The 11,687-nt window shown below is 37.1% G+C and overlaps 1 protein-coding gene across 1 annotated transcript; it reads left to right on the top strand.

Annotated features, from left to right (window-relative positions):
• Positions 1–627: 627 nt before the first annotated feature.
• Positions 628–2,966, top strand: LOC137710934 (probable WRKY transcription factor 53). Its single transcript, XM_068450101.1, has 3 exons — positions 628–1,528; positions 1,840–1,971; positions 2,234–2,966. The coding sequence occupies exons 1-3, from the start codon at positions 1,212–1,214 to the stop codon at positions 2,838–2,840; spliced, it is 1,056 nt and encodes a 351-aa protein (XP_068306202.1). The 5' UTR covers positions 628–1,211; the 3' UTR covers positions 2,841–2,966.
• Positions 2,967–11,687: the final 8,721 nt, after the last annotated feature.

The following is an 11,687-nucleotide window of genomic DNA, read 5'->3' as shown; positions in this document are numbered from 1 at the left end:
ACATGGTCATAGGAAACATGGTCAATAATCTCATCACATAAGAATGTCCAAGTGCTTATAACAACGTGTTGACCAATAACCAAATACCACATATATATATAGCTTATATAGCTTTGCACTTCCTTTTTCCACACTAACGCCAGCGCCTGCATCTCATGTTCTAGAATCACCAAGGAAAACCTAAAACATAGAAACAAAAAGTAGTCTTGGAGTGTACCAAAACCTAATACATTTTTTCATCACACGATCACATGATATTATTAATTTATTTATGATATCAAATACATATTTAAATATTATGTCTCAAGTCTCTCACATCTTAAATTATCTCACTCGTATTATAACACACAAATTAATAATATTACGTAACAATATGACAATCACAACCGAAATTTTTTCTAAATAGTAACGAAATAGGCCAATAGGGTATGAACTTTGAACATTCTTAGCAAGTACCTTACTAACAACACAGCAACTCTTGACTATCTATTCTTCCAAATCGCAATCATGCAATGCCACAAAGGACAAATCACAAAGGGAGAGAGAAAGAAAGTGCGGGAGAGACAAGGGGAGAGAGAAAGAAAGTATACGCGAGAGAGAGAGAGAGAGAGAGAAACCATTTTACAAGTTATATCTGTAGAGAATTAGAAGAAGTTGAATTGGTCAGCATAGACCTTACTTTTTCTATATGCAGACCAAAGACCAGTCAGAGCTGAAAAACTCGCTTTCTCAGTCAAAACCTCAGACTTTCCACTCTCCAAATCTTCCACTTCAATATTCAAATTAACAAATCACCTATATATATACAACCTCTAAACTTTCTCCGTTCAAATCAAAACTCTCTCACTCTCTTTGCTTCTGCAGCTTCACTACTCTAATCTTCTTCCCTTTTCCTGCATACTCAATTCCTCACTTCAAATAATCTTCAAATTCTGGATACCAATTCATGTCTGTACCTTCTTACTGCAAACAACGTTTCGGAACTCACGAATCTCCTTGGGTTCTACTCTTTCTCGGAATTGCGAAGCTTTAGTGGGATGAAGTTAATGAAGGTTCTTAAACACTGCTCATAATCTTCCACGGTAGTTTTAGTTCACGTGGTTAAGAGTGTCTAAGGTCCTGTGTTCAAATCCTCCCTTCCCCAATATCGCTTGTATCAGGAAGAAAAAAATCATTGCCCATAATCCCAACAGACATATAGAATTGAAGAAATGGATTCTGGTAAGAGCGGGGAGCAGAAGTCACTGATCAATGAGATCATTGAAGGAATGGAGCTAGCAAAACAGTTGAGGCTATGTCTAAATGCAAAATCGTCAGCAGACACCAAGCAATATTTAGTGCAGAGGATACTGTCGTCATATGAGAAGGCCCTTCTGATGCTGAAATGTGGTGGTTCGCCACAAAGTCCTATCAGAGCAATTGCTAGCGCACCGGAGTCGCTAATGTCAGCCAATGAAGGACCTTGTTGCGTTGACAATAACAGCAATCTCCAGGATCATCAGGACCTGACGGCGGTCTCCAAGAAAAGGTGAGATTGGATTAACAATTAAGTAAAAAAAAATAGGCCTCTTGGTGTCAAGGATTGTATTGGATAAATGCACTAAATTCAATATATGTTGAATGAAGAAATGGATGCCAACTTCCAAGTTGAAAGTAGAAGATGAATTAGCGACGAAGGAAACTTACCCTTGTAATTCCCACAAAAAATGGTAGGATTGGGAAGGATAAGTTTCCTCGTCACTAATCCATCTGGTGAGTTATCCAATCCAATCTAATCCTATCCACCAAACAAGCGTAATCGCAAAGAACCAAATGCTGATTTGAATTTGCATATTGCAGAAAGGAAATGGCCAAATGGACAGAACATGTCACGAGAGTAATCTCTGAGAATGGGGTTGAAGGACCCCATGAAGATGGCCACAGCTGGAGAAAATATGGGCAAAAAGACATCCTAGGAGCCAAACATCCAAGGTAAAATTAAGGATCTTGTTTTACTTTAATCAGTTAATCTTATCCTGCTGCAATCATTTGCAGTAACAGTCACTTGTCCCACGTGTTAAAAAGCAATATAAAATACATTACCTTTAATACGCACGTGCACAAAAGCTGAAGATTTTGGTAGAGAAAAGATTCATCCTTGAGAAGCTGCAAACACAGCAGTATTCTTCTGTAAGATGGAAAGTTTCACATTGTTATGAACAATTCTGATGACCAACTTGTTTAAAATCCGCAGAAGCTATTACAGATGCACGTACCGGAACACGCAGAATTGTTGGGCTACAAAGCAAGTGCAAAGATCAGACGAAGACCCCACCGTCTTCGAAATCACATACAAAGGGAAGCATACATGTTCTCATGGCGGCAGTTCAGTTCCACCGCCACCATCACCAGAAAAGCAAGAACGAAAACGACACAATCATAACAATACTTATCAACGACAGCAGTCTCAAGGAAACCAAATGAGCTTCCCAACTAATCTGAGAGTCAATACTGAGAACTTAGACGACAGAGAGAACACAGCATCTCCATTCTCTTTTACTTCATCTCCATTCGGAAGTATCAGCGATGACGCCTTCCTATCTTCGATGCTTGATGATAAAAGTCTTTTTGACAATTTCAATCAATCATTCCTGTCTCCAGCCGCAGGCGGATCAAACTATTACTTTGCGCTGCCTAGCCAGATGAGAAACATTGCAGGATATGAGCAACGTTCGGAATCTGATATCATCTCAGCCAACAATTCGTCAACCAATTCTCCGATTCCGGACATGGATTTTCCACTGCAGCCAGTCGAACTCGACCCCTATTTCCCATTTGACTCCCCAGGATTTTTCTTATAAATCTACTTGGTCTTTGAGAATAAGAATAAGTAGCTTCGAGATTGCCAATATCATATCTTGAATCAACCATGTATTATAGAAGAGGAAGATTTCTAGTAAAAGATAAGAGCTTTTTGTGATGTTCAACATATAGCAGCAGTTCCATAGCCACATTTTATAACCAAATAAAATGAAGATCCTACCACATTGCTTTCGAAACATAAACAAACTTTCAAAGCCTCTGAGGCGGCGGTTATGTTCTTAGTTCGATAACAACATAACAGAATCAGAAAGATAAGGATATTGTAGGCACATCCGCAATATATATGATTGTAGATTGGACAATAATTCAACTATTCAAGACTCTACACATAAAAGAAAAAACACTAAAAGTGTTGCAACTTTACATACAGTGAATGAACACAGAGAGAGCCGGCTGCTGCACCTAAACAGAAGTTTTCTTCTCCTCCTTCAACCTGGGAATAGGAGCTGATGTTCTTTCTTCTGCATCTCCAGCTTTTCTGAGAGCTCCCCTCAACCCCAACACGATGAATATGCTCGTTAGAGTGAGAAATGCCTCAGCCCCGCCATGTAACCAATCGACATTCGCCAATGAAGTGCCGTAATTCACCTTTGCTGTTCAGCCCCACAATCAGAGTACGGTAAGGCATTGACCATGAAACTTACTAAAATAATGTGCACAGATTTCTCTATTTCTCGAACACGAAAACTCACCATAAATTCCAGCAGGAACTGCTCAGTTGATAAGAGGAAAGAGAGAACAAAATTATGTCAGTAGAGTCCAATCAGAGCATCTGACAGTAATCATTTAACAATAGAAGGCCAAATTCAACATCAAACAAAACAATCCAACTAGAGTGTAGTGAATGTTTGACGGGGCAATTCAACATGACTATGTGACAATTTGCTCAGCAGAAACACAACCGTTGTCTTTCGGTTCGAGAGAAGTGACATGCATTTGTGACACAAAGATGGTGGTATCTCAAGCCTATAATGCACCACCACGAGTTTGAACTTGCCCACATAGCTTCACATGATTAGTTTGAGATATTGTGACTTTAGTGTCCCCGTTGCATATAAGTTCTCTTCTGGCCAAAAGACTATCATAAAACAATAAACAGTATCCAAGTACACATGAACATGCAATACTTTGTTCTTATGTTTCTCAAATTTCGGAATTTGCAATCCAATTGGAGGCCTTAACAAATGCTAAACTAACCAACCCAAAAAAGGATAAATTATCAAAAACCCAGGAAGCCAGGAAATTTTTTTAAAAAAGGTACTAGAAAAGGAAAAGCTGGGAAAAACTCACTGGTGGCCCCCACAAAAGCAAGCAAGAAGTAGAACCCAAAAAGGGTGAGCTTTGGGGCAGATTTTGACTTGGTGATGAAGTACAAGAAACCCAGGTAGGGAAACAGAGAAGCTGCAAACAGCTGTGAAGCTATGCTCTGTGAGTCAATGCTGGGCGCCCATGGATCAATCGGGAACACCACACCAGACACAATCCCACCCGAACCTCTTCTGCTTTTACTGCCGATTCTTCTCTCTGTGTAAAACTTGGATTCTCTGTTTCTGGAAAGTGGGTTCGGGTCGGGGATCCGCGAGAAACATGGAGAACCCAGAAAAGTTGGAGGAGGAAAAAAGGTGGGGGATTTACAGAGATTGAATGCAGGTGATAGTCATTGAGGAGAGAGAGGTGGAGTGAGTGTTCAGAGCGGGTATTGGTTGGAGCCGTTTTTGTTGTCATCAAAGTCAGAGTAAGTGGCCAGATCTAGACCGTTCAATTTCCTTACTTCCGGGAATGTGGAGCAGATGGTTTTATCTGGACCGTTTAATAATAATAGGGCCTTGGTCTTTTATATTTGAAGAAAACCCCCTCCCTTTAAACGTCTGGTTTTGACCCGTTAAAACTCTGAATTCCCTTTGAAATGTGAAGAAGGACATGAAATGAGTTAACTGTGACTTGACATTCTAATTTAACAATACATTAGCATGTAGATAAAAATTTTATTTAACATGCATCATTTGATTGGAACATCACATGTCCTTGAACTCGTTATAAATAAGTTATTTTCCGAAATGTGCTCTTTTTAAGTGTTAAATGGAATGTCTCAATGACATTGGGCAGTGTGCTTAGGGCAAGAAATAGATGAGTTACGCTGTGAGTCTTATGTTGTGTGTTGTCTTATTACCAGACAACTTGCAAAATAAAAGCTTGGAGGTGTCAAAGTACTTTTGTTGAGCTCTTCTGAGGTAGTTTTTGATGTTTTTTCTCAATGAATTATTGAATTTAGTACAATGTGAGCAGGTAACCAGATTGTAATTGCAGACAATTACTGGGTTTTGTTGACAATAAGCTGTCAATTATTAGAAATCGGAAGTTAACTTGATATTGGTTTTCTATTTCGACTGTTTACTATGATTTTGAGTTTTGGTTAAAAATTTGATTTCTTTAACATTATTCAAACTTTAAAGGTGTTAAAAGTTTTGGGCGTTTATGGGGAAAGTCTTGGTCTTTGTCTTGGTGATAAGAAGCTCTCAATTGTTAGAAATTAGAAGTTTGGAACTTCATAGTTATGCGTTTAATATGACTTTGCGTTTCAGTTAATTGACAAAAGTTTCGTGCCCTGATTACTTGATGATGGGTTTTTTTGTCGCATTGATGTGAGTTTTGGATGCAAACATTTCCTTGATAATAAAACCATATGAACAAGTTGTCACTTAGTACTACGTCTAGCGGTATTCGTCTTCACTTGTAAGTGAAATGTCTTAGGTTCGACTCTCGCCAAAGGCGAATTTGAACCATATTATTACCAGCATATTGTGAGGCTATGCCCACGCCCTCTCCTTAGTGTAGATACTATTATTTGTTTAAAAAAAAAAAAAAACCCATATGATCAAGTTTGAAAGCAAAACTTAAAAATAAACTTAGGGCCAGTCATGAGGATAGTCAAAGTAGGCGCCCACCTAGGGCCTTCAATAAAAATATCGAAACTAAATTCATAGGTAATAATATAATTATAAAAAAAAATATTTTATTGTTTTCTTCTTCTTTCTCACCCAAATGTAAGTTGTTACTATAGTTTTATTCTTTGAAATCTAATTGAAAGTTTAAAAATCAAAACGTCAGTTTTTTTCTCGATACAGCCCCAATTGCTCTCTCTTTGTTTTCGCAAAAACTATCGCTTTTCTCTCTCGGTCTTCACATGATGAGTATCCTAATATTAATGGGAAAAACTTCTTTCTAGAGTTAAGAATTTTGAGAGAAATTTTACCGAAGGAAATAAATTGGGCAACAAAAGTGTGGAAATATTTGAGACAAATGGATGGTTGTTTCCCGAATGCATGGTTTGCTTATACCATACAAGTTACAGTTGCCTATGCAGAAAAATGTTTTTCAAAATTAAAGGTCATCAAATATTATCTTCGATCAACTATGTCACAAGAAAGATTGAATGGATAAACTATTCCATCAATTGAAAAAGAATTCGTTGAAAAATTAAATTATATAAACTTAATTAGCACATTTGCAAGAAGTATAATATTGAAGTGATATGTGTATATATATTTTTTTTTTGATATTAATTTCGAATGATATTTGATGTAGAATAAACTGTTTCATGCATTTAGCGAATTCTTTTTATATACATATCATATCCATATATATACAAAAGGTCAGAGGTCAAAGACCTTTAGGATCCCTCAAATTCTGAGGACCGGTTCTGAAATAAATTAGTCTTTATGGCACCCTTATACACTACTGTCCGGATTGTCCTTTAAACATAGGGAGTAGGTTAAAGTCAGTCAACCAGTGAAGAGTTGTTGTGTCTTCACTGAGTTCTTCTTGCTTGAGAACCTTGTTTCAAACTGGTTATGTATAGTCCCTTAACTTTCTGTTATTCACGTTAAAAGACCTGGAAACCGAACCTTTACTCCAACAACGGGAAACCAAAGCGTTTCGTCTCCAAATTTGCTTGCTTCTTATGCTTGTAGTCATCACTGTGTTTTTTTACACTTTCGCAGCGGCAAAAGGCAAATATATTTTTGAAAGAGGATCTTCTCTTCCAGTGGAAGACGATTCTGACTTGCTAACTTCACCGGATAAGCCTTTCACATGTGGGTTCTATGGTTTGGGTAAAAATGCCTACTGGTTCTCCTTTTGGCATTTCTTTACAAATAATGAATGAGTACGAGGGTTGCAAGCCTAAGTTCAAGCTTACATGCTCTCAGAAATTCATGCTGATTAAGCGTGTAGATTTCTATGGATTTGATCTCGCGTATAATGAATCCACTTCCATTCACTACTGCAAAAACCTCCGCGCGGAGGATTGCCGTTGTGAATCATATGCCTACAGGGGATGGAAGTGCTACATAAAAGGCGCTCTTTTCAGGGGGCGCAGCGCAGCTCTCCCATGTCAATGGCAGTCTATACACAAGGCTGCCTCCTCGTGTGGAAATGCTTCCATCCATCAAATTCTACTTCTCTAAACCATGCAGCATCAATAAGACTAAGGTCGAAACCGGATCTCCTTCAATGTATGAAAAACCGAGAAAAACGGTGAGATGGGATTGAACTTTTTTTCAAATTTACACTAGACAGAATGAATTTGTCTTAGATTAAGTTATCCCATCCTTTTTGCTTGGACAGATTGGACTAAGCTCAACACATACAATCCTGAAATAGTTATGCTAATGAATCTGCAAGATTTGGTTTATTCAGTAAGTAGTATCTCTCACAATACTAGAATATGCAGAGCCTAAAAACGAAAACATTATTACACCAGCGTTTGTAATATGATGTTTTTGTTTCTGCAGTCAGAAAATTAAATCAGTTGAGAGAGAGAGAGTTCTTTGATAACCTGGTAGACGAAACACAAACCAAGAACAAGTAATATGAATTCCTGTGATCAAAACACAAACTGATGTTCATTAAACTAATGTACGGAGAAGATCATACCTGCAGATGAACTCGAAGAAGCAGCCACGTCCAAGTTTCACTGTAAGGTTGCAGTGCACCTTCTCCCCTCTCCAATAATCGGTTCGCTCTAACTAATAATAGGTCTTAGTTCAATGATAGAGCGTATAAACTGTGAGAGCAGAGGCCACTATATATACACAACATAATCCTCGCCAAATCCCATAAGGATTCCCCTATTAGAATCCTTATAGACAACCAACATAGTGTTTCAGCATAACATGGATTTGTAGTCCATTCTCAATATGACTTCCTATCCAAACTTGAATCAAATAACTTAATCCACGTATTCATACTCATGCTCCTATTCTAACATTCTCCCACTTGAGCAAGTATGAAAAAGTAAATTAGTTCTATCAAGTTTACAACAGGGTGATCACTAAGTCTTTTGAGTTTCATCATAAACAATCTACCCGTGCATTTCAAAACACAGGACCAAATTACAACCATTATGTAAATGCTAACTTCAAATCACATATGTTCAATTTGCACTTATAATATTATGACCAAACTGATACAAGCAGACCTTAAAATTGTCTACTCCCACTATTTTCCAACTTAATTCGAAACAATTAAGTCTAACAGATAGTAAAACTATCAACTAGTAATTCATTCCAATATAACAAATTACCAATATATGAATTCAACCAACTGCTTAAGTCAAATCACAAAGATTCTCAAAGCATAAAACTAAATCCAAAACACTTATATATATATATATATATATATATATATATATATATATATATATATCAGACCAATCAATTACAAAAATTGAATCTCTGAATGCAATAAACCTAGCTAACAAGTATACTAATTGATAATTAAACTAGCTAAACATAAACTTAACTTTAGAGAAGAACATTATTGCCACACCAGCTCTTCGAACTTCACAGTAGCAGCACTTCTCAAACTTTATTTTGCAACTGTCTTTAATGCAGCAATTGCTTTTTGTAAAACAGAATAACAAACTACTCCCACTGATCGAAAGACTCTTCACAGACATTAACTACCTCTTTGCCATTAGCTCTCAGATAATCTTGAATTATTTCCAGCATTGTTGAATTTCTTCCCCTTTCCTCCTTGCACAAAATTCACATTCTTAACATCCTTGCCTCTTTCTTGTTGTTGCCGAGTCTCCTCTTGAACACATTGTGCGATGAGCTCATCTATATCCCAACTGTTGTCTTGTGTATTATAAGACACCTTCAACTGAGAGTACTTGCTAGCTTGGAAGATCATGAATACCAGTTGCTTTTCACCAATATTGACATCCAGTGTATTCAACTTTTCAGCAGCATCAGTCATTGTCATGATGTGATCTCTTATAAAACCAGTGCCTTCAATCTTGTATGTGGTGAGCATTGCCATGTATTGACTAATTTCTGCCTTTTGAGACTCCTTGGACTTTTTCTCAATTGCATTCAAATAATCAACTGCTAATTCATGCTTCTTTATTCCACCTCGAATAGTATCGGTCATGGCACTTTCAAGGATAGAAAGTGCCACTTTGTTGGCTCTGACCCATCTCTCTGCATCTGCTTTCTCAGCCCGTGTACATTGATCAGTCAGAATTGGTTTGGGAGTATCCAATGCAACATCAAACTCATTAAGTGTCAACAACAGTCCAATCTCTTGTCTCCACTTCTTCTAGTTGCTTCTCCCCCCCCCCCCTCCCCCCCAAAGTGAGAAAGGGAATATTGGCTAAGTTCATAGTCCTTAATGATATTGCAGATCCTGCAGATTCAGCGGAGAAATATGCAACAATAGACAACCAATAGATGTCTCATGCATAATGATGCAATATCAAAATAAAACGATCATCAGAATCAGAAGATCATGACTTTGCAAGATATTGGAAAATTATATCCTTATATATGATTGGTCATCCATTGCTTAAGAATTCCTAACTGGCAGTTTTAATTAGTTTGGATTTTTCTTTGATTTCGATATCGGTATTTCAAAACTCAAACAGAAAACATCGATTCAAACTATGCATCAAAATAGGTATGCCAATACTGATAATTCACCATAAGTCATCAAACATACCTCCTACAGATGAGTTTCAATTTGAAATAGCGTAGCGGAAATAATCATCCAAATTGAAAACAGTAGTTTAGAGATTTATGGCTCATGTTTGTGATTTCTGTAATCGAAAAACCCCAAATTGGGGAGAGAACCCAGACCAATGATTTTGCAGGAAGTCCAACGGAAAAGAAAAACTTTTGGAAAAGTTTTAACGGTAATATTTTAATAACACGTTTTGTCGTTATTCATAAAAACCACATACCGGAACTCGAGTTCGATTCCTCTAGGTTGAAACATAAGGCAAATTTATTTAACCTGCAGAACCCATTCATTTTAATAACAGAATTCATAAACTTGTGATTAAGGCTCTGATACCACATGTTAGACGAAACATAAACCAAGAACAAGTAATATGAATTATTGTGATCAAAACACAAACTGATGTTCATTAAACTAATGTACGGAGAAGATCATACCTGCAGATGAACTTGAAGAAACAGCTACGTCCAAGTTTCATTGTAAGGTTGTAGTGCACCTTCTCGTCTCTCCAGTAATCGGTTTGCTCTAACTAATAATAAGTCTTAGTTCAATGATAGAGCGTATAAACTGTGAGAGCAGAGGCCAATATATATACACAACATAATCATCACCAAATCCCATAAGGATTCCCCTACTAGAATCCTTATAGACAACCAACATTGTGTTTCAGCATAACATGGATTACAAATCCATTCTCAATAAGACTTCTTATCCAAACTTGAATCAAATAACTTAATCCACATATTCATACTCATGCTCATATTCTAACATAACCTCCTTCCACTTGCTACACTGCCATCAAGTATGTTCTTCTTGCCATACTTATACTCAAAAACCGATCTTCACCAGCTAACTGAAGTCACATTTGATTCCTTCTTCCGATCCTTCGGCGATTCTGAAATGAATTCAGTCAAGAATATGAAAATGGATAATATTCATGGAGTTCAATGTTCAAAAGGAGGGAGAACTTCCAGAATAATTAAAGTTAAAAGTTGGATATGTGTTCGGCAAACATCTTCAATGTGTACAGGAGGAACATAACCGATAACTTCTTGCGTGAATTTTAATGCATTGTAACTGTTCAAGTTATCAGATTGCAGAAGAATGCTTGATGTTCATATGAGTTCTTGATAGAAAGAGAGAGACACTCGAAAGAATAACAGTTTTAGAGAGAGAAAGAATTGTATCTTGTATATTAACTTCCTTAATACTTACAGCAGTTACAGCAGTTACTCATATATATTAATTTCCTTAGTCGCTAAGTAAGCTAACTATCATATAACAAACTTAACCACTTAGCAACCTAATCTACATACACTTGTCATCATCTGGAACAACTAATATATCTTTACATCCCCCCGCAATCTCATGCTTGGATGATCTAAGCATCAGATTGGAACAATGAAATTGAAATAAAAGTGCAGCAAGACCTTTAGTGAGTATATTTGCAAACTGCTCTTTTGAAGACACATGACAAACATTCAAATCTCCTCAGATCACTCTTTCCCGGACAAAATGGTAATCTATTTCAATGTGTTTTACCCGAGGGTGAAAGACAGGATTGGAAGACAATGCTATGGCTGAAATGTTATCACAGTAAATCACTGGTGCAGTGAACACAGAAACATGAAGATCACATAACAATTGCCTAATCCAGGCCAATTCTGCAGCTGGAATAGCTAATACTCTATATTCTGCCTTAGTGGAAGACCTGGACACTATGTGTTGCTTCTTTGAAGCCCAAGAGATTGGACTGGAACCAAAATACACAATATGACCAGAGGTTGATCCAATCTACATCACTA

The sequence above is a fragment of the Pyrus communis genome, chromosome 12 (assembly GCF_963583255.1).
Source record: "Pyrus communis chromosome 12, drPyrComm1.1, whole genome shotgun sequence".
Classification (NCBI taxonomy): Eukaryota; Viridiplantae; Streptophyta; class Magnoliopsida; order Rosales; family Rosaceae; genus Pyrus; species Pyrus communis.
This window is presented reverse-complemented; position numbering and strand designations above follow the sequence as displayed.